This window comes from Polypterus senegalus, chromosome 5 (genome assembly GCF_016835505.1).
Source record: "Polypterus senegalus isolate Bchr_013 chromosome 5, ASM1683550v1, whole genome shotgun sequence".
Lineage (NCBI taxonomy): Eukaryota > Metazoa > Chordata > Cladistia > Polypteriformes > Polypteridae > Polypterus > Polypterus senegalus.
The window spans coordinates 208,344,703-208,367,592 of NC_053158.1; the positions used below are offsets into that span (position 1 = coordinate 208,344,703).

A 22,890-nucleotide genomic window follows, 5' to 3' on the forward strand; every position below is an offset into this window, starting at 1 on the left:
CCCACAACTCGGGAGCTTCAGGCTGGGAGGCTGCGGAGTCACAACCGTCATGGCAGCCCAACCTCTGGAGGGCACCGGTGGAGCGAGCGAGCGAGTGTGTGTGTGTGAGCTTTCTTTCTTTATTTTTCTTTCTTTCTTTCTTTTTCTTTTTTTTTTTCTTTCTTTTTCTTTCTCTAGCTCTCTCAAGCTGCCCCTGCATGTGTGCAGTGGGGGTCTCCTCCTGATGCCCGCACTCGTCTCTCCCCGCGCTTTGCCTTGTCGACGTCATGTCAAGTGCAGCGTTGGCCAATGAAGGAGCTCCCGGTAGGGAGGCGGGTCTTCATTTGAAATGTGCCCGCTGCATTTCCACTGTGTGACAACATGGCATGTTTGGGCACGTGACTGGGTGACGCCAGCGGCGCGAGGCCTCCCGCTCACTCTTGTCCAGCACCGGTCACCACTCGTCAGTCCCGTCGTGTTGATGACATGAGGCTGATGGCTTTTCTTGGCCTTCACCACAAACTTCTCAGGCTCAGCAACTCAGCCGTTTGTCTTGTGCCCGGTGGCACCTTTGTGATTCCGTGTGTTTTTTTTCTCCTCCTCTTCCTCATTCATGAGTTTGGCCTGCTTTACCCGCACTCTTTGCCTCGGCCCGTGTACCTGATTGATCTTCGTCTCCTCTTTAGGCCGGCGCGTGTGGTCATGTGACCTCTGACGTGGTGCGCTGACCTCGGCCACGTGGTCTTCATCAGCTGTCTCCTCATTCCCTTTGCTCATCTCCATGTGTTGTCCAGTGTGGCGCTCGTCCGCCGGTTGTCGGCTCCCCGTTCATTTTTTCGTTTATTACGGGAGTTTCTTCATTTCCACCCCGCCAGGGCTTTACAGACTCCAGAGGAGAGCCACACTTGTCATTCTGTGGGCCACAAGTGACTCGATGTGACGTGGTCCTCGCTCAGAAGGTCACCACACTGTCGAATTCAACTGGAATCTTCAAGTCCAACCCTGACATTTTTTAGTTCAAAGCCCTGAAACTCTGAGGTTTAGTTTTTGTAAATCGGGAGGAGGAGGAGGAAGGGGGCGCTGCTGCCGTGGCGAGTCCTGAGCCCCCCTAAGCTGTGGTTGGGACCACCCACCATCCTGGTCAACTCTGACGGGGTTGGCTGCAGCCTGTGCTTGGACTTTCCACCCGCCATATCTTCCTTCTGTTTCTACCCAGATGCCCAATTCCTGCCCATCATTTCTACCCAGATGCCCAGTTCCTGCCCGTCGTTGCTCATGCGGCTTCTCTTGCTGCATCATTGGAAGTGTGGCTTTTCTTGATCTGTGGCTCGTGTCACATTTGTCCCCATCACTCATCTATCTAAGCTTTGGCCACAAACTCTCATCTGACCACAAGCGCAGGAGTGGCCATGTGTGCCAACTGCAGACTTGCTTTCTTTATGGGCAGTGGGTTCTTGTTAGTGGCACATTTAATTAAAGGACAGTGCCAGTCCGAGCTGAACTGCTGCTGCCACCGATAACCGATGAGGACGCACAGCAAGGGGTAGGTGCAGTAGTGCCCACGCTCAGATTTCAGATCTAAAGAAAAGTACAAACCGCGCAGTGAAAGAAAGAAAGAAAGAAAGAGAGAGATGGCGTAAAGTGGAGATCAAAGACAAACAAACGGTCCATTAAAACGTGAGACTGTCCTTAAAAATCAATCAATCAATCAATCAAGCGAGTCCCTTTCAAAATGGACGGCTTACCCAGCTTGAGTCTTACAGCGCAGAGAGACGTCAAACCCACGGGTGCAGCCGACCACCTTCTATGGTCCCACAGCTCCCAGCGTGGCTCCCCAGTCTGTACCCGGGCTCGGGTCTCTGCTGCCCATCTGAGCCTCGCCAACTCCCGCCGCCATGGCTGCCTCCTTCACCTCCGTCGTCGTTCTTCTTCCTTTCGTTTGTCCCCTTTCTCCCCCGTGAATGCCTCAGACGCGCGCCCTCACGTGTGGGTGTGTCTCGCCCCCTGCCCCGCCCCGCCCCGTTACCTCACGGCGATGGAGCCTCACGTGTTCTCCTTGTTGATGCAGACGGTGGTCCGAGCCGGGCGGGGTCCTCCATCGTGAGGATTGAGTGCAGGAGACCCTCTTTGTGTAAGCCTGGCGCGTCACAGGTCAGTGGAGAGTTGGGGGACTTTCTGGATTTCAAAGTCCACGGAGGTCACGGTGGGCCAGAGCTGCAGCATTTTGAAGAGCCAGTTACGATGACCATATTGGAAAGCCGCAGCGAGCCTAGAATGCGATGGCGCGGGCGGACGGATGGACATGCGCAGTCCGTGTGGTCGAAAACCGACGCCAGACGAGCTTGTGGTGCCTGCGGTGGCTTTGAGGGACGACCGCATGTCAAGATGGCCACGGCCGACGGTCGGAGTGAGCGCTCGGATCCGAATGAACCCCAGTGCCTTACAGGTCGTTGCCCCCGAAATCGCGCGCGAATAGACCCCTCCAGCGCTCCCGTCCTTGACGCCTGTATGGCGCACAGAGAGGCTTTGATTGGCAGCCCCCGCCGTGGTGCCAAGCGGGGCACACGGCCACACCTTTCATTTTTTGTCAGTTGTGTAATTGGCCTGTCATTGTCACTTACCAAGACTTGGGCAAAGATCCAGAAAATTGTAAAGGCGTACAAAGTTTTAGTATTTAAAAGTCAGATGCGCGAGTTTGGTGATTCCAACTGGCACGGTGTTGCCGTGGCATACCTGGTTGGACAAAGGAGCAGTGCTGGCTTGTTTTTAAGACAAAGCTCCTGCCCGGTGGTTTTAAGTGGCAGCCTGTCACGTGTCACCAGCAGGCGGGTGCTGAGCTGAAATGGAGCCGCTTTGTGCCTCCTCCGATGAGTCTCGTTTACAGACTGGCGGAGAGTTGTGAGGCCCTGGCATGCCGTCGTCGTCGCCATGCTGGTGCCAGTCTGAGGCCATTCCCCAGTTTCCGTTTCCTGTCGGTACCCCGAGTGATGTTTGTCTGTCTGTCCAATGAGACTTGAGGTGTGGCTCGTGGCATTGCCATCAGCCTCGTGGTTGCCATGGTTTCAGGCGGTGGTGTACAGTCTGCCCGGAGCTGCTGGCTCGCTATTGGCTGATGTCGGGGATTACGGGTGGGCCCCATAAAAGTTGGCTGAGCGTCCCACCTTGTGCTGACCTGAAGCAGGTGCCCTCGCTCCTCCATTGAGAGGGCAGCCGTGCCAGTGTGTAGCGCGTTTCTTCAGAGTCGGGTCCGCCATGCCGGAGTCACAACGATGGAGGTTTGAGGCGACGTGACACTCGCAGTAACCTCGATTTTCGCTTTTCCCTTTGGTCACAGGTGTCGCAGTCGAGGCAAGGCGGCTCTGGACGATGAAGACAGCATGGACAGCGTGGGACCAGCAGAAGCGGACCCCGTGCTGGAGCCGGCAGGCAAGTCAGGTGATTCTGTCCATTCGCAGCCCTCCGCAGTGGGCTTTGGCATCTTCCCGAGTTTGTTGTGTCGAGGTGCTGGCCGCTGCACACGTGGTACAAGCTTGCCACCTGCGACCAGGCGTGTGTGTGGGAGCGAGCGAGTGAGTGCTGCCCATCGGCTCCGTTGTCGGTGACAATTATTTAGTTGGGCGAGAGATTAAAGAGCGGTTGCTGCACGTTAAAAATCCCGAGGAGTCGCCATCTCCTCCTGGCGTCCCTGCCACGTTCCCTGTGTGTTTTAGGGTGCCCGTCTTCCTGAGGCATCCCTTTGTTTTGTGAAGGCTCATGGCACACAGACCTGGCTGCACGTGTAGTTAGGAGGCGGATATGCCAGCCAAGCTTCAGTGGGGTCACAGCCCACCACCTCGTGTCTGGTGGTCACCTCCTCAAGGGCCGTGTGCCACCTGTCCTTGTCATGTTCTGCTCTGTGCCTGCTGCTGGTGTCTGCGCTCCACACCTGTAAGCCGCCACCAGCACCAGCAGCGTCCCAGCATTCTCGGCGTCTTATTCGACGTTGTCAGGCCGCTGTCCTCTGCCTCGATTTGTGTCGATGACCGTGAAATGACAGGTGACTGTGCCATCCATCTTGGCTGTTCCACTTGACCCCGCTTGTCTGTGTCGGTGAATAGGATGGTGAAAGCCAAAGGACGCTGGCCGGGGCTGGCATCTCTAGACCTCCTGTTGTGCCCTCCCACGCACCCGCACAGCGCCTACCACTGTGTGCGCGCTGTCTGACGAGACGCCATTGGCAGAAGAGATGGCAGAGAGCCCACTGAGAGGTCCGAGTGCCGCACTGGACTTGCCCCGTAGCCACCTGGTCAGATCTGTTGACCGTTTTGCAGTCTTAAGCCTGCCATCTGCCGTGAAGGTCGGTGCTCCTCTGAACCCATGAGCCCTTTCAGTCATCGCCAACCTTGTACCAAAATACAGTTGCCTTGGCCTGAAGAGCGGTGGTGCCCGCCTGTGTGCCATCTTTTTCAGGTTGTGCTTATTGTCTTTCCTCCCTCACCTGCCCCACGCAGTTACATGTTTGTGTGAATGAGCACATGGTGGAGTACCCGTTCGTGTGGCAGACGCTAATGGCGTGCGTATCTGGGTTCTGTGCCCACTCTTGCCCACTCGTCCTCATGATTGACTGCCTGGATGCTGGTGGGCTCCTTTCTTCTGGCACATTTTGTATCAAGAGGAGATGGAGTGCAGTGCAGTGCCCGGCCCGGCCGCTAATCCCCTTCCTTCTTCCTCCCACAGACACACAAGCGCAGCCTGTGGACAGAATGCCCATCCCATGTGCCGAGAGGACCGAGGAGGAGCCTGTGCCGCCTCTGCCACTTGAGCCTGCCGGCGGAGAAATGGGAAGCAGGTAGGAGAGCCGAGGCTTGTGCTGAGTCAGAGTCGGCAAGGGGGAGGGTGGGGTGGGGTGGGGTGGCGGGGGGATGTGAATGACGGAGCAAAGCATGCTGGGAAACAGACAGCAGGATAAATGAGTCCTGCCAGGCCTCGCAGCCCCCTGGCAGCTTGCAGCGGGGAGGTGTCATTAATTTGGAACGTGGGGGAGGGGAGGTCGCAGACTGACTCCAGTCTGCCTCCTGAGGGGCTTCGAGAGGGGGCTCACTAGACTGGCATGGAATGAGGGTGGCGGGGTCCAGTAATATCTGTGTGGTGGCACTCGTCGTGCCTTTTTAATCTGTATGCCTCAACTGTTGGCAGCGAGCCGCTGTGTGCCTTCTGCTACTGTGGTGAGCGGAGTCTTCTGGGTCAGGGGGAACTGAAACGCTTCGGCCCCACTCCTGGTTACGCAGAGGGCACCCGGCCCAGGAGGGGGACAGCGCCGCAGAAGGAGGAAGATGGCGGCGGCAGCCTCGGGTGCAGAGCGAAGGAGCAGAGCAAGTAAGTGCGGGCAAGAGAGCAGGTGAGGAAGAGCCTCTTTTGGTTGGCCACTTTGTGTTGTGCCTGCCTGTGAGTAAAACTTGGGCACCTTCACGGCTGGCCAATCAGGCGTGTGAGCCGATGGCCACTTTAGGTCATTCAGGGTGCAGCCAAGCTGGCGCGGTGCCATGCTGGTGACATTTATGCCTCGTGGTGAGTGAGTGAGTGAGTGTACCCCCCACCATGGGGATTTGATGATGTCATGTGCGCCAAGTGCTCTCTTGGCCGGCGTCCAGGCAGCCGTGCATTGTTCACGCCGGCGCTCTGTGATTGGCTGCTGCTGCTGCCGGCTCTGCTTTGTGAGTCAGGGGAGCCCGCAGGGTGGGACTTGTTAAGGATGCTGGAGTGCGCTGGGGCTTCTGGGAGTTGAGTGGAGTCTTCTCTCTGTCCCCGTGTACGGTAGGCGTGTGTCCGATCGTAACGTTGTGCCCCTTGCTGCCCACAGCACTGTGCCGAGCACCGAGACACCTTTTGACGAGCAGACGGGCCTTTTTTTAGAAGAGTTCGGCCAGGTCGGCCTCCCAGATGACATTGACCTCTCGCACTTGTTCGAGCCCTCGGGTAAGGAGAGCCTTGGCGGTTTGTTGTCCCGCGAGTGGCACGGTGGCCCACTGGCCCCGCCACCGCCTTCCCTTTTTGTTCCTGTCTGTGTAGAGTTTTGGCATCCTTGTCCTTCTTCCTTTGTGCACAGGACACTGCTGGGCCCACCAGTCTTGTGCCGTCTGGTCACATGGAGTCTGCCAGCAGCAGGACCTTTTGCGTAATGTGGACAGAGCAGTCGACTCAGGGAGCACAAAGGTAAGAGCTGCCACGGGGAAAAGGCAAAGCGTCAAGCAGAGCTCCACTGCCGCCGCCGCCACCCGACTTCATCTGCCGTGCTCTCCATTTCTTAATGTTGAAGTGACGTTAGGCACTCTGTGCTCTCTGCTGTCCCCTCGCAGCACTGTACATACTGCAAGCGCCTTGGAGCCACCATCAGATGCTGTGAAGAGCTCTGCCATCGCTGGTACCACTACCCGTGTGCGGCCGCGGCAGGAACCTTTCAGGACATTCAGAGCCACTGTCTTCTCTGCCCGGAGCACATCGAGCAGGCTGTCGAAAAAGGCGAGTCCCGCTTGGCTCGGGCCTTGGTGGCCCAACTCGCCGGGTGCCTCGTGGTTTGGTTTTTTTTTTTTAGCAGTGCCACTTGGCCGTCGTAACGCTTGTGTTTTCTTTCCCGTCCTTCCTTCAACAGCACACGAGGGAGCCAACTGTGCTGTCTGTGACAGTGCAGGTGACCTACTGGACCAGCTCTTCTGCACCAGCTGTGGGCAGCATTACCATGGGTTATGTTTGGACATTGCAGTGACCCCTTTGAAGCGGGCAGGATGGCAGTGCCCCGACTGTAAGATCTGCCAGACGTGCAGGTAAGTTGAGGTGTAGCGTGAGGAGGAAGGATGTCTTTGGCACCAAAGGGTCGTGCGTTAGTGGCTCGTGATCTGTGCCTTGGCGTCGAGGGCGTTGGGTGATGGCAGGGCTGCAACTGAGTTAGGCAGGTGGCACCCTAGGACTGACTTACCCCCTTGTGGCAGCAGCTTGACAGGCCAAGGTGAATGTGCCTGCCGGCCGCTGCCGCAGCTGCTTGTCCTCTTCCAGACTGCGTGAGGGAGATCTGCTTGGGCGGCTCACGTGTTCCTTTGTTGCTTTTGTTTCAGAAACCCAGGAGAAGACAGCAAGATGCTAGTGTGTGACACGTGTGACAAGGGCTATCACACCTTCTGCTTGCAGCCTGTGATGGAGTCCATACCCACCAATGGTTGGAGATGTAAAGTGAGTCGCCCGCTGCGCTATAGCGGCTTCCAATAAAAAAGGCCCGCTTTGAAATCCGTATAGCCGTGGTTGGGGCGAGTGGCACCTGCACGTGTGGCTGCGCTCGTTCTCGATTACCTCAATGGCTTCCTGTGGCGCTGCGCGGATATGGGGATGGATATGGATACACAGTACAGGCCAAAGGTTTGGACCCACCTCCTCATTCAGTGTGGTTTCTTTCTTTTCATGACCATTTCCTGCACTCCATCACTCTCCTTCTTGGTCAGATAGCCCTTACACAGCCTGGAGGTGTCCTGTTGAAACATAAATGGCCGTCCAACTAACCGGACTTCTGCACAACACAACTGCTGGTCCCAACCCCAGTGATAAGGCAAGCAGTTCCACTAAATAACCTGATAAGGCGCACCTGTGAAGTGACAACCATCTCAGGTGACCGCCTGTTGAAGCTCATCGAGAGAATGCCAAGAGTGTGCAAAGGGGGGTGGCTCTTGTGAAGAAACTCGAATATAAAACGCGTTGTTTCAGTTATTTCACCTTTTTTTGTGAAGCACGAACTCCACGTGTGTTCATTCAGAGTGTTGATGCCTTCAGTCCTGAAAAGAAAGAAAACACATTGAATGAGGAGTTGGGTCCAAACGCGCGCAAGTGTATGTGTGTGTGTGTGCGCGAGAGTGTATGTGTGTGTGTGTGTGCGCGTATACGGGTCGACACCAGAGAAAAGGGGAAGACATGGAAGGATGGGGAGATAGTCGGAGGTGAAGAAAAAAGGAGCGTGTGGCGGTGGCACTCGAGGGGCAAGTCTGCCCCATGAATGTTCGGGGTGAGCCAGGCAGGTGCCCTCCCGAGGGATCTGAGGAGCGACTACGGGGGGAGAGCCGATCTCGACGTCTGCCAGTGACGTCCGTAGGGAAGGAAGCCAAGGCGGAGGCGGCTGGAGGAACGCGTTGCTGTTGGAGTTGTGGGTTCTATGGGTGAGCCGGGGAGGAAGATGATGTGCTAGGATCGTCAACAGTGAGACGCCATTGCAACCTCTGATTTTAATGGATGTATTTAACGGGATTGATTGATTGATTGATTGAAACTGATGCCCTGCACTTTTTGGCTGGACGCTGTTTTTGATTATTTAATAAAAGCACTTATGCACTTTTTTTTCGGAAATGTCCCCTGGCTTCATGTGAGATTTGTCCTCCCTTGTCGGCTCATCTCGGTGACATTACCCGACGGCATTGGGTGACAGATGGCACACTCGGCGATCGCTCTCCTGCTGTGTGGACGTGCGTGGCAGGCGGTCCATTCGTGGCTTGTGGATTCCTGCCAGAGGTGTGGTCGGGGCACCCGATCCCCCCGTTTGTGAAGTCCGGTCTGCTCCAAGAGTCGACACCCAGCAGCAGATTACGTGATGAGAACTGAAAACCTGGAATGGAACTGGTGGGCTTCCGTTCAAGGCAAAAAGGCCGAAAGGGGGGCCCCACGTCATTGGGGTCTTGGTGCGAGTCGCCGAGGGCCGGACGGGAATCGGAATCGGGTGCTCGGTAATGACGGCCATGTTGGCTGACCGATGGGTGCCCGAGAGCGACGGTGCATGTGGATCGCGCGGGTGGGCTGCCCACGATGCGGAGCGAGACCCTGCCCTTGAATTGGCGTCTCTGAGCCTCGTCTTTAGCAGCTAATCGGAAATTCACGCTTGGCTTAGAACTCCAGCGAAAACGAGTGGCAAATCTTAATGAGCCGCCTCTTTGTCTCGTAAGAAAGAATGAAGTCAGAAGTGTGGGGGCTGGGGGGTGCAGGGTGGCAGAACAGAGGGCTTAGTGTTCGAGGAGGGCTACTGTCTAACAGCGTGCCACTTTGTTTTCATTTCCCACAGAAGTGCAGAGTGTGCGAGCAATGTGGCACGCGGAGCAGCCCCCAGTGGCACCACAACTCCTTACTGTGTGACAACTGCTACCAGCAGACCGATGACAGCCTGGCCTGCCTTCTGTGTCGGAGGCCCGTCCACGTCGCCCTGCAGAAGGACATGATGTGCTGTCAGATGTGTAAAAGGTTGGTATGCCAGTCCGGGAAGCTCGGCAGGTTTCACAGTTTAGAGCCCTTGAGAGAGCAGCGCGCGGGTGGTTTGGGGCGTCTGCAGATGTGCCAGGGTAAGCACTCGGTCCCCTTGCACGTACGTCTGCCGAGTGTGATGGGGCGGCACCTTCGGCTCTGTTATCTGGACATGCCCAGTTTCATTGACTCCTCTCCTCTTTCTTGCTCTCTGTTGGTGGGCGCTGGGCACGTGCCACCTTTCACAAAACAATTAGTGGTGATCAGGCCATTCAGTTGCGTGTCGTCTTTTTCTGAAGGTTAAAGTGGCGACGGTGCCCCTGCCTAACGGCACCATGCCCTCCGTCTGTTTGCTGTGCCTTCTGTATTCCTGTCACGGCCCTCCTGCACTATGGAAGCTTAACCCTTAAACTGCCACATACTTTTTTTTTTGCCGCACTTTTTAAGGAAATGTCCCAGTTGACGTTTTAATAGAACACTTTGCGATGCTCTTTGCGTGAAATAATTACTGCAACTCGGATCAGTTTACTACTGGAGTAACATGTAGAAGGTGCGAGGGACGCCAGTGATGACATTCAGGAAATCACCGACTGCGCCAACTGCACGCGAGCACACACAGGCCAACGCTGAGGCTGGCTGGCTGGCAGGCAGGCAGGTCTGGTGCTGCCAGGGGGCGCCAGTGGTCACGAGCTGGCTGCTCAACGAACATACGGCACGGGCTGATCAGCTCCGGCGGTTTAAGGGTTAAGATGTCCCAAGCATGGCGTGTGTCAACGTGGGACGGGACAGGTTAAGCGCTCCGCTGACTTGTTGAGCATTTAGATGAGCTCGCCAGTCCTTCGAGTGGAGTTGTGAAGGTCCCTAAAGTCCTGCTCTCCACGGGTCTCTGCGTGAAGTTCACCCTTCACAGACACCCCGTGTTGTCGATGGCCTCATTTTAACGTCACCGTCTCGATCCGCTGCACTAATCAATTCCCTTCAGTCAGGTCTCGGCTCTTCTAATCTTTCCTTGTAACTCGTCCCCTGTAGCTCTGTAGCCCTGTAACTGCACCCAGGACTCCAGATGAGGCCTCACCAGTGCAGACTTGTACTCCACGCGTCAAGGCGCCATATAACCTGACACACTGGCTGGCAGTCGAGAGTCCACCACAACTCCCAAGTCCTTCTCGTAAGGCGTCCCCTCGGTCTCACAGCTCCTGCTGTGTAGTCACACGTCACGTTTCCACTTTACGTTTACTGACATTGAGCTTCACCATCCGCCAATGTGCCCGAGCTGGCATGCTGGAGACAGAGACTGCTTTCCGGTGTGACGCCTCTGACTTGAGTTTCTGTCACATGACAGTTGCCTTCCCCAAACCTGCCCAAAGCTAAAACGCAGAGCAGCCGCGCATCTGTAGCAGTAACCAGTCGACCAACGCTAAGCGTACTGGAGGCGGTTGTGCAGCGCAATGCCAGGCCTCGGCGTGTCCACAGATTGGCACCGGTGTGGCTAATCCACTAAAACGTGTCCAGACAAAGCGAGACGTTTCAGATGTCATTAATAAAGTTGGCTCCTGGTGCTTTGTGTCCGCCCCCATACCCCCCGCTTGCCTGTCCTGATCCCGATTGCTCTGCGCTTTCCAGGGGGGTATCAATCCATTGACTCGGAGGACTTCTCACGTATTATGGGCTGTCCGAGGCTGAGCCCCTGCTGCACGTGAGGGCCCCCCATTCCCTCAGTGGTACATTTTTAATGATGTCCCATGTTTGTAGCTCCAGGTGAGACTTTGGAGGTGGGCATGTGCCACACGCATACCCCAGCGGGCAGCTGTTTGTAGGTCTGAATGGGCAGCCTGTGCGAGGGGTTCACAAAGAGCTCAACTCTGAATGTTGCCGCCTGTGTATCTGTTTCTTGTGCCCTTCCTGCTGACTAACGGGCACGACGTTCTGCAAGACCCCCTGGGCGACGACGTCTCTTTAAGGTAAAAGTTGCAGTGGCCCAGCACCCTGAACCCTCGTCTCTGGAGCTTCTCCCAGTTTGAAGATTTCTAAAAGGTGAAGCTGTGCCAGTGCTGACCCCAGCTCTCCCCTGTTGTGACTGCTTGGCCATTTTCTTCCTTGTACCGCTGAAGGAGCCTCTCCTGGTCGTCTTTTGCTTTCTTGACCTCATTTTTTACAAGAGAGTTTTTGTCTGATTTGAGTTTCTTTTCCGTCGTCTCAGCCGAGTGCCCATCTTCGCAGTATTCTTACTCCTCCTCACTTTCGTTCACATTTTAGGTTGAACTTCTCAGCCGTGCCCACATTGAAAGTTTGTCCCGGTTTGGTTGAAATGAAATATTTTTGGCTTGTCCGTGTAATTGCTGTCCATTCTAAGTTTTGTAGTCCAGGTCATCCCAAGTACAGGGTGGTCCCAGCTTGTCTGGGGTCCCGTTGTGAGTCGTGGGTTTTAGTCACCAGACAGAAGCTGCTTGTTTTGAATCCTTTCTAGTGACGTTTGATCGTCTGAAGAGATCGGCGAAGGCGTCTCCGGCTAATCGCCTTGAACCTCTGAAAGGGCCCACGGGAGTGTCGTCTGCCGCTCTCGCGATACACGCCAAAGTCACTGCTGGGGTCGTCTGAGAAACGGCTGGCAGGACTGTCCAGAGTGACACGGTGTGCGGAGGGCCACCTTCGAGTAAACGTGGCACTTGACTCCAACTGCAGCAGGGAGGTCCGATACGGAGGAGGCCGTCAGAGCCGAGCCCACAAGTGGGTGAACGCTTGGAGTTTAGCGCAGACAAAGGAAGACTAATTGTACGCGCATGGTGGGTGTCCCGGGGTTTACATCGACGTAACATTCTCAGTCGGAAATCCAGGGATGTTAGGGTCCTACTGTTTGGTGCCAGTCCAAAACAACATGGCAGCAGGTGGAGAAGTGAAGGAGCTGCCCTGCTCTGGCGACCTCAAACGTCCCAGCAGTTCATCATCTGTCAGTTGGTGGGGCTCACGAGGTGCACCACGCCAGGCCTTGAGGGGTATCTGGTCAGCATTGACCTTATTGGCCTTATAGACAGATGACAAGAGGACCATTAAGATCAGGCCGTGATGGTCAAGAAGAAGTAGCAGAAAAACGAGAGAGACGTTCAAATGTCCAAGGTGGCCATTCTGCCCAAGGTCGGTCATTTCCAACCCGCTGTATCCTAACACAGGGTCACAGGGGGTCCTGCTGGAGCCAATCCCAGCCAGCGAAGGGCGCAAGGCAGGGTGCCAGCCCACCGCAGATTGTCTAAGGTGAATGTTCTTAATTCGTTTCTCTTAACTTCCAGGCCTGACACGATCGTACCTGACGATGTTGGTCTTGTGGACGGCCGAGACCCCCGCCTTCATTTTTGTCATCTCAGGGGGCTGCATGGCGCCTTGATCGGGGGGTAGTGGTGCAGAACGTCAAGCGCCGAGAATTGTGGGATTAGTAGAAGAATCTGATAATTCGGTACCCGTATAGCTTATTAGGAATCCAACTACGATTTTCAAACTGGCGCGGGGCCCCCGATTTTAGGTGGGTAGCAGCAGAAGGCCGCCTTTGTAAGCAGATGTGCGGAGTATTTATAAAGCGGACGACACTAAAACTGGTGATGTGCGCTCAGCTTCCCTCTGTCTGCCTGTCTGTCTGTCTTCGGTAGTCCTGTTAGGTGTGCGTGACGTCAACCCGGTCGACTAAAATCGGCGTCTTGTAAAGTCCTAAAAGTCAAACCTTTGCTGTATTCCTTGTCATTTGTCTCATATCGTATGCGACTACCCTGCAGTTGTTCACCCGCGTCTTGAGTTTGTTTCTAACGCCCTCGCCATATCCATCTTTGTCATTTATTTATTTATTTAATTTGAGAAATCAGAAGGTCTGCCAGACGCTGGATGATCAGAGGGGGCATCGGGCGGAGGTGGCTCACCTTGTGCTCCTTGATGGCAGCTTGTAGCTTGAAAAGGCGGCTGTGGCCCGGGGTCTCCAAAGTACACTCGGCACGACATTTATTTGTCAGGCATCCTCGCCGACGTGTTGTGAGCTCGACACGCTGATACGCCGATCTTTGAGCAGAGACGCTCCAAAAACGCCTTTTCTGTCCGACTTCTTCTCAGGTGGATCCATCTGGAATGTGAGAAGCCTGCCGAGGACGAGACGTTGGAGAGGGCGAGAGAGCATTACGTGTGTCCCCACTGTAAGGTGGCACCGCTGGAAGGCAGTAGTGAGCTGCAGGTGGCTGCACGAGTGGGTAAGTGGGCACTCATGCCAGTCTGCGCCCAGTCATCTGCCACTCCTAAGCTGTAGGTGGTCCGTGGAGCCCCCTAGAGCTCGGTGCTGTGCACTCTTCTCCTCAGAAACTCATCTTGTGTTTTGTTCCTTTAGACCAGAAAGAAAGTGAAAGTGCAAGTGAAGCCATTAAAGAGACGACAAGAGAAGCCACGAGCAGCGAGGAGGTGAAGGCCCAGTCGCCAGGAGGGTTGGCAGCGTCCCGTAAGTTTAGCATCTTGAGGCCCCGCCGTTGCTCTCCCGTCTTTCTTCCTTACTAGTCGGTTGGAAACATTTTATTTATTTATTTATTTATTTAATGTCATTTATATTTTTTACTCAAAGCCACTGATGTTGCACAAGACGAGGCGGCCATCCCTGAACGGACCTCACATGCCGCACTTCTGTCTGCAGAGCTTTGTGATCCCAAGGGGCAGGGGCAGGAAAGCGACAATCTGGCTGAGGCCCCCAGCCGCCAGTCACTGCAGCAGCAGGAGGAGGACGAGGAGGAGGAAGCGAGCGGTTTGCCTGAGGAAGGCCTGGCTGAAGGTAGCGGCGCTGCAGATGCAGCTGGTCCACTGCCCATGGATTTGTGTCCCCCCACGGAATTGAAGCCTCCCGACGCGGCTGTTGTGGAGGGGGGAGCTGAAGAAGAAGAAGAAGACGAGGAGGAGGAGGAGGAGGATGAGGAGGACGAGGAAGATGAGGATGATGAAGAGGTCTCTGAAATGGACAGTACCCCAGCGAGTGAGAGAAGCTTTTCAGAACTGAGCTCTCCAGCAGAGAAACCTTCTCCCAACAGCAAGTTGGTGGCACCTCCGGCAACACTTGGGCCCATTGTCCCACCTCCCTTCATCCCAGTCCCTCCTAAGATTGGTATGGGGAAACCAGCCATCACCAAGAGGAAGTTCTCTCCTGGCAGGCCAAGGATCAGACAGGTAGCCCACCACCCCTTTCATTCTGCCCTCCCCGTTACCATAGCAAGGCATTGGTAGCCCGAGTGTAGATGGGCGACGGCGCCAGGCCGGAAGATAACATCAGTTGGAGCGCAGCCTTTGTCCTCCCAGCCATCCTAACCTGACCTGACCCTGTTCCCACTGGGGACTGGTGCACAGTTCCTGTTTATGTAGTGCCAGTGCCCATCCCGACCCTCGGTCCCATGCCAGGAAGTGGTGGGCACAGACATTGTGAAAGCAGGCGAGTGAGTGGCCTGCCCACCCCAGTGCCCGCCTCCAGTTCTGCTGCATTTACTCACGAGCTTGTTTCCCATTTTCTGTTGCCTGTAGTTCTCGACACGCATGCCTACCCAGCATGCTCCATTCTGTGCCCCCGCCATCTTCAGCGCTCGCTCGCTCGCTTGTCCAGTGCCGATGCTCTGGTCATCTTGAGTTCTCCTTATGGTGGCCCCCTTGTTCCTTTGCACGGACTCGAGGGGCACTCCGGACCCCGCTGTCAGACGGCCGCTCCATGCTGCCTTTGTTGCTTTTGTTTTGCACGTACTTTTCATTTGCTGCCTTTTATCCATGTTTACTTTTATTTTTAAAACCCGCCATGTCACAGGGAGCTTGGAATACCCATAACCTTGTGAGTTCGCCTTTGTGGGCACCGGAGCGATGCGAGGGGTGGGACACCCCCAGGTCACGGCAGCCTTCGGCCAGCAACATGTGGAGCATCAAAGTGGTAAATGACTTGCATTACGTTGTGTGAATTGTGTTCCACATGTGGGCCGGGCAGCGAGCCAAACGGGTGGCTACTGCCCTGCCATCTTGCAGACCTTGCCGCAGGACTGGCTCTCATCTGCCGTGTCGGAGGGGCCGTGCATGCTGGCCTTACGCCCCGCAGCGGTGACCGTCCTATCCAGCCTTCTGAATTGACGTTGCACTTTCTTCACAGGGACGAGGCTCGGGGTTTCCTGGAAAGCGCAGGCCCAGGGGGGCTAACCTGTCTGGAAGAGGGGGACGAGGCCGGGCAAAGTTAAAGAACGGAATCGGCGCCATCCTGGCACCAGGGGTAATGTCTTGTTTCACATTTGTGTGTCTAACTACCTGGGTACGCCCGTGGCCAGGGGTCTTTTATCAGTGGCGACCTACGAAGAACAAAGCATTGTGGGTGTCGGCCCTCATTGTTTCTGCTCTAGCGTCCGACTTTAGAGTGGAGTAGCATGGCGTCCAAGTGCCGACATAAGTGCCACTGCCCCCTTAGGCACGTCCAGGGGCTAACCGTGTGCATCGCCAAGGAAATGAGGCGGCCTGAAGGGGCCATTTCAGATGAGACTTGACTAACCCTAAACTGGAGCTGCTGTTGGGTCGTCTTCACGCTCGGTCAGAGGGGAGCCGTGATTGGTGGGACTGTGACGTGCTGGCGTCCATTTTGTTGGCCGTTTCCTCCTTCTAGAAATGAGACTCGTCATTAGCCACTGACTTCGTCTGTGGATTTCAGTGAGGCCCCTCTGTGACACTTTTCACCCAACGTCAAGGAAAACGGGTGACGTGAGACTCTGGGAGATGCAGCTGATAGTTTGGAAGTTGGAGCGATGAAGGACTTGAAATTCAGTCAACATTAGAGAATTTCCGCCATCCCAGCCTCGTGTGGCCTGCTGCTGGCACCTTTGCAGTGACATGCCACCCGTGTCATCGGCGGAGCTGACGTCACACGCATACGTTCAGTTTCGATGTTGGCTGGTGATGTCACTTCTCAACGTGGGTAGACTTGGAGTGCTGATGTGCGCCCTCCTTCTGGGCGTTTATTTCAACATCTGCGCTGATGGGTGGTCTTCAGCTGGCGCTGCCAGCGTGAGGACCGTCTGGCTCATGGCGGACTGCGGTGTGTTGCCCGTCTAGCCATCGAATGGCCGACGTCCTCCCAGATTCTAACGCCTCTGGATGCGGAGCTTTCTTCTTCTTTCTTTTCCTGTTTGTTTCTTAATCTCACTTGGATCGTTACACTTCACTTTGCCTTCTCTTTCTCTCGGGCACCCCTGACCTTTGAACCTTAAGCTGTCGACCGAGACCACGATTAAGTCGTGACACGTCCGGCTCATGGTGGCCCTCAAATTGTCCTTCTTCACACAGGAGTTGCACACAAACAGAACGAAGGTGCAGGCAGGCAGCGTAGATACGGCATGGCGGGCATGGCGGGCATGGACTGAACCCCAGCAGCTTGTCCTCAAGCACGAAGCCAAGCGGTACGCTAAGTCACAGTGAGGCATGTTCTGCACACACACCCCTCAACTGAGGGACACTTAATACACACACGTGGGGGGACAAACGCTGGCACACCGCTCGCCAACCACAGTCACACGTGTCATGTGGCCAAGAAAAGCGAGCACCTCGGCCAAAACGCAGCAGCACTCTTACTAAACCCTGACAACCCCTCCATCGCCCCCAAATCATGACCCCCAGAGTCTCCGTGTGAGCGCCATGTCGGCACCTTCTCTCGAGTGCGTCATTGGTTGCTTTTCCCCGCTTTGTTGCCAGTCGCTTGGCACCGTCGTCCTACACCTGCTCGGCTTCTCGCCCCACGCTTGGCGGTAACTCTGGTTGTTCACGACACCGCTGTCCGCCTGCATGTCGCCATTGAGCATCGACAGCCAGCATTAGCCGCATTTTGAGTTAAGCGAATACAGAAAGTGCGGACGCGGTTTAAATTCAAATGATGTCGTGATGTCGAGCCATGGTAGGACAGGGTGCGCCCCGAGTTCTTTTCTAGAATGCGACTGAAACAATCCAACAGAAGACGCAGGTGGGCGCCGGACGTGTTTGATAAGCCGCTTAATATGCCCATCTTTGCCATGCCCTGGACTCTCTGTTGATATTCCCCCAGGACAAGGGGCCTACACATCCAAAAAAGTTTGAGTCGCCATTCATTTCAGGACCCCTTTGAATACCTGTGATGTTCTATAAATAGTGTGACCCACCGGGGTGCCTACAGCGGGCGCAGACTGGCTGAGACACAAGTTTGCCACACGGCACGTCCCTTCTCTTTGCCAGTCCTTTCATTCTACCCCAGGGAGTGCTCCGGGTGCCTCCTTACTGTTACCTGGAGTCCCTGCCAGGTGTGGTGGAAGTCCATTATGGGCTCTGCAGCTCCCCCTGGTGGCCCCCACAGAACCCAACCGAACTCCAACTCCCAGTGTGCCCCGCAGGAGTCTGTGGTTTCGCCCTCTAGCGTCCCAGGGGAGGTAATGCCTCGCAGACGCGCTCTCTCGCTCTCTCCCTCTCTCTCTCTCCCGTTCCTTCCATCCAGGTGGCATCCCGGCCGGGTAGAGGCCGAGGCCGCCCGTCACAAAGGTGCTAACATTGTGATGATACACGAGGTCAGGTTTGATTCTGGAGTTTGCTGCTTGTCCCCACTGTGTATACATAATGTCAGATGTTGTTTTATAGCTGGATGTCACAACTGTGTCATTAATGTCATTCCTGTTGCCAGAGGAGCTCCTCAAGTGTGTGCCAAGCTGCCTGATACTCAGCTTTGGACAAAAATGGCATGCTTGTAGCTCTTCAAACTGACATCTCCGATTCTGTTATTTGTGTCACAAACGCCTGCCAAGTGGGGACTTTAACAGAATTTAAAAACGGCCAAAGTCAGAATCCCCGATAAAAAAGAAAAGAAGCTTTCAGAGTTTGAGTGGGCAGGTGGCAAAAATGTGTGTGGTGGGCTTACTGGTCACAAACTAAGACCAGGATTTATTACAATAAAACAACGTAGTGCAGGTTGAAGTAACAAATGACACCCGCGGGCACGTGACCTCTGATTGTGCATTTTTGGATGACACCGGAAGTGTCGCAATATCAGGAGAACATGGAGTCGTCGCATTGTGTGGCCAGACGGGCCCAGCAAGATGGACACCACAAGGACTTCGGTGTCTTCACACTTACAAAGCTCTGAAATGTCACCGAAATACTAAAAGTACACACGACACGGCGAGAGTTCCGGCAGGAAGTCACCTGGCCGCCAACGCTGGGCGCGCTCCCACATTCCGTCGGCTTTTACTTTAAGACACGATGGCAAGCAGCAGCTCAGGGCTTGTTTTTGGACAGCGGGCATTCCAACGTCTCTGTGAAGCACTTTAGAGTGTGGATTAGGTTGGTTAGGGTTAGGGTCCTGCCCCTTTCCTTTGTCAGGTTGGTTATCTCTGTTGAAACAGTTTTTCATTTCGCCGACAGCTCTAACGTGTTGGCTGTGATGATAAGCGGGTACGGTTTCTTTCACTATCTTTATGTTGCCCATCAGGGTTGAGTTGAGGGACACCACCCCCCCAGGTCTGTGCGGTCCCCGGCTGTCTGTTTGTGGTGCTCTTTGGTTCGCTTTGCTGGGTTGTGACTTGAGGCCGGCCAGGTGGATGGGCATTGCCCTTTAGGTCCATCCTTTTTGACCCTTTTTCTTTGTGTTATTTTTGTTAATAAAATCCTCCTCTTTATTAATTAAGGGGGCCACCGAGACCCCCCTTCTTGTGAGAGATAATTTGAGATTTTTGCATTTGAAACTTCGTCTCCATTTCCATGTCTCCCAGTTTGGCAGGGTCAGGCCCCCTGGGGTGAGACCTGTTTTGTGGCAGGCCACTTAGGATTCTGGTGCGTATTTTGTGGGCCTTTTGGCCGCCGGTGTGCGTCTGCAGTCTTAAGAAAATGAAAGCACGTGGCCTGTCTTGATCAGCTGCCCTCCGTAGTAGATGGCACACAGTTGTCATTTGTGTTCCAGCATTAATGTCACCCCTGGCATCACTTTGGAGGCATCAGGCGAGACCTCCTTGCTTCACTTGAGATTTCAGGGGGCCAAGAATACGTGTGTTCTGCCAGCCTCCAGCTGGTCACAGTCATCGCGGTCCCCTCGACCCTCCTTCTTGAAGTCACTTGTCTCTTTTTGTAGGTGGGCCTGCTGGACTTGTCGTCGGTCAAGGACGAAGAAGAAAACTCGATGCACAACACAGTGGTGCTTTTCTCGAACAGCGACCGATTCACTCTGAAACAGGTGCGTGGGCAGAGCGCACTCCTGTGCCTGGCGGTACCAGCTGGCAGCGTCAAATGACAGGCGTCTCTCGTTCTGATTTTAGGACATGTGCGTGGTTTGTGGAAGTTTTGGCCGAGGTGTAGAGGGCCGCTTGCTGGCGTGTTCACAGTGTGGCCAGTGTTACCACCCGTACTGCGTCAGTATTAAGGTAAGTCCGACAGTCCCAGCTGCCCATTTGGTTTTGTAATGTATTTTATGGCGGGTAAGGCCTGCCAGTTATTGGTGTGGCATCACCGAGGTGTCTGTCATGTGACAGTTGGGCCAAGCTGAGCGTGCCTTGCTTCACCTGCAATGACAAATGGCACGCTTCTGTGTCTGTCTCATATCGGTGCCCTTTAAGAGAGGAGGTGTCTTGGCTAAGTTGCCAGTTCCAGGACCACCAGGAGCGTTTAGTTGAACAAACTAAGGTGGATTCCTCATCACACTGGAGCTTCTTCGCTCATCGCTCCTTCCACACCCCTGCTGCGTGTGTAGCGTACGCTCAGAGAGTGGCTTCTCCGCGTGCCCCCTTTCCACGCTACCCTCCGCGTGCAGGCGGCAGAAAGCTGAGGCCAGGAATGCCCTTCTGCCGAGTAACGTCTACACTTTTGTTTGTCTTTTGGCCCCCAGAGGCGCTGCTGGTGTCTTCGTTTTCGGGAGGAGTTGGCGTGGAGTTTAGACAGTGGTTAGCGGGAGGCAGACAGCCAGCCGACAGTGGCGCAGGTAGGAAGAGGAGTGGCGAGGCCAAGCTCAGTGTAGTGCAGGTACAGCTGGCAGCCTTCACTGGCTGTGGCCAGCAGCATTGGCAGACATTTCGGAGGACAAGGTTCAGGTGAGTGTGCCCATTCCTGCTGCCCCGGTGCGAGGCATCTGACACCGTGCACAAGTGGTAAACGACACACTGATGTATGCCGTGCCCCTGTAACTCACATGTCACCCTCCTGCAGAGACCACTCTTCACCGGTGGTCAACTGCTGGACTGACCGCTCTCACTGCGTAACCCATAAATGGAGAGCTGACTTGTGTGTGGCACCCTGCTTGTTCATGCCAGCAGCTCCGCTTTAGCACCGAAGGTGGAAACAGATGTGATATGAGGTGTAGAAACTGGAGAAATGGGCGACTTCTACCTGGGAAGAGCTGTCCCTACTCACCGCCTGGTGTCACCGCCTGGTGTCACCGTGAACCCGAGGTCCAAAATGGCTGTACAGACCAAAGGGCACTAACAAGAGTTTTGCGCTCACTTGAGTTGCTGCCAGTTTGTGCCGAGTATCCTCCCCCGACACAGAGGTATGGCTGGCACAGGCAGGTCATGGTTGTCACGCGTGTCTACTACGCCTACCGTGGCCTCGCAGCATAGCCTTTCTGTTTGCCCGATTTCATTGGCACGTGACAAGGCCTCTGAAGGTGACTTCAGGAGTGCTCAGGCCTTGACAGAGAGCCCACAGAAAGGGGCAACACGTGCCCACCTCATGAACTGAAAATGGTCGGGCCGAGCATGAGGGTGAAGTGTCATTGCTGGTGGCGATGGGCCCTCATGAGTCTGTCTGTCTGTCTGTCTCTCAGATCACCAAGGTAGTGCTGAGTAAAGGTTGGCGCTGCCTAGAATGCACGGTGTGCGAGGCTTGTGGCAAAGCCACAGACCCGGGGCGACTCCTGCTCTGCGATGACTGCGACATCAGCTACCACACTTACTGCCTGGAGCCTCCCCTGCAGACGGTGCCCAAGGGCGGCTGGAAGTGCAAATGGTGAGATGGCTGGGTGGTGGCGCTGGGCCGGGTGGTGCACCGCTGTCTGGCGGAAGGTTTGATTGTTAACCCTCTGGTCTTCACAGGTGCGTCTGCTGCACACACTGTGGTGCCACAACTCCGGGGCCAAGGTGCGAGTGGCAGAACAACTACACGCAATGTGCACCCTGTGCCAGCTTGGCCACCTGCCCCGTCTGTTGCCGCAATTATCGGGAGGATGAACTGATTGTGCAGTGCCAGCAGTGTAACAGGTGGGTAGTGTCTTGTGGCCGTGAGCGCCCAGCTCAGTTGCTCTCAAGCATTTTTGCCACCGGTCTGGGCTGGTGAACTGCGAATGCTGGCATTGCCTTTGTACCCCTGCCCAGAGCGACTCTCTCTAATGTGGAGCTGCACAGGCCATGCAGATGGACTTTCCAAATGTGACGACTCCTGCCCTGGGCAGAGCACCTTGGCTGACAGGCCTGTTTGTCTCGTTTCTTCAGATGGATTCATGCCTGCTGCGAGAACCTCAACAGTGAAGAAGAGCTGGAGGCTGTTGCTGACGTCAGCTTTGACTGCACTATGTGCCGAAATTTCAGTGTCCAGGCTCACGGTAAATGTTAAAGGTCATCTGTGTAACGGACATCACACCCTGGCAGCAGAAAGAGCAGGACGGTGTGGTGTTAACACCATGCAAAGCCAAGTGGGTCCTCTCATTCAGTATTCTTTGGCCCTGGCACTTCATCTCTTACAGCCTGTGGTGGCAAAGGGGTAGAGTAGATTGCCCTCTGACGTCACAGAAAGTGTGACGTGCTCTCTGGTCTTTGATCTACAGGGCCCATCCAAGAGATGATGGAGTCCTCGCTGACTGCCCAGATGGTTGCCAAACTGAAAGAACAGCAAGGTAAGTTGGAACATTGACGACATTTCATCCGGCCTGGTCACCGGTCACTGGTCTCTACTCAAAGACGTCCTCCTCTGTAGAGCTGTCTCGGACCTACACTCAGGATGGCGTGTGTTTGACCGAGTCGGGACTGACGCAGCTCCAGAGTCTGACGGCGGCGATGCCACGACGGAAACGGCCAAAGCCCAAGCTCAAGCTGAAGATCATAAACCAGAACAGCGTGGCGGTGTTGCAGACTCCTCCAGAGCTTCAGTCTGAGCACTCGAGAGATGGAGACGTGGACGATACCCGAGGTAGGCCTGGGGTTCTTCCTGGATTTTCCTAGTTTTGTGACGCTCGGCAAGTTGTGTGGGCAGCGGTGTGCCATCAGGTTTGCACAGGACGGATCGTGCCTTGTCCCTTTTGGTGTGTTGTCTTACACGTTGGTCCGTGACACACACACACATCGTTCTGTTGAGGGCCGAGGGCATCTGTTCTCCATTTAGGAGAAGACACGGGACTTCAAGCAATACGACCAGTGAATATGCAATGAAAGAGAAACCTGAAGCGCAGGGAATACACGCGCGTAGAAATAACAAGTCGGAATATGACGAGCGAGGCCAGGGTTAGGGTGGCTGGCACAGTGTGCTGCGTTGAGGGAGCCTGTGCAGCGACTGGGACTGCTGGCGCCACTGGATTTGAATCGGACAACCAGTCTGAGTGGGTGGACATTGAGGGCCGAGTGGAGAGACACACACACACACACCGCAGACATCAAGTGCATGAAAGTCTGATGACGCGATGAAAACGGTCACGGGGGGCAGGAGAAAAGC

The 22,890-nt window shown here is 55.2% G+C and overlaps 1 protein-coding gene across 1 annotated transcript in view; it reads left to right on the forward strand.

The window, feature by feature from the left end:
* kmt2ca (lysine (K)-specific methyltransferase 2Ca) overlaps positions 1-22,890 on the forward strand; it is a 74,136-nt gene that overhangs the window by 24,797 nt on the left and 26,449 nt on the right. Inside the window, 21 exon segments of the mRNA XM_039754155.1 lie at positions 3,314-3,414; positions 4,696-4,807; positions 5,155-5,334; positions 5,819-5,934; positions 6,065-6,171; positions 6,315-6,477; positions 6,608-6,779; positions 7,068-7,182; positions 9,047-9,222; positions 13,312-13,445; positions 13,580-13,687; positions 13,808-14,400; positions 15,023-15,142; positions 15,356-15,472; positions 19,331-19,432; positions 19,515-19,619; positions 21,014-21,195; positions 21,282-21,446; positions 21,678-21,787; positions 22,010-22,078; positions 22,159-22,371. Coding sequence (XP_039610089.1) covers positions 3,314-3,414; positions 4,696-4,807; positions 5,155-5,334; positions 5,819-5,934; positions 6,065-6,171; positions 6,315-6,477; positions 6,608-6,779; positions 7,068-7,182; positions 9,047-9,222; positions 13,312-13,445; positions 13,580-13,687; positions 13,808-14,400; positions 15,023-15,142; positions 15,356-15,472; positions 19,331-19,432; positions 19,515-19,619; positions 21,014-21,195; positions 21,282-21,446; positions 21,678-21,787; positions 22,010-22,078; positions 22,159-22,371 — 3,260 coding nt within the window.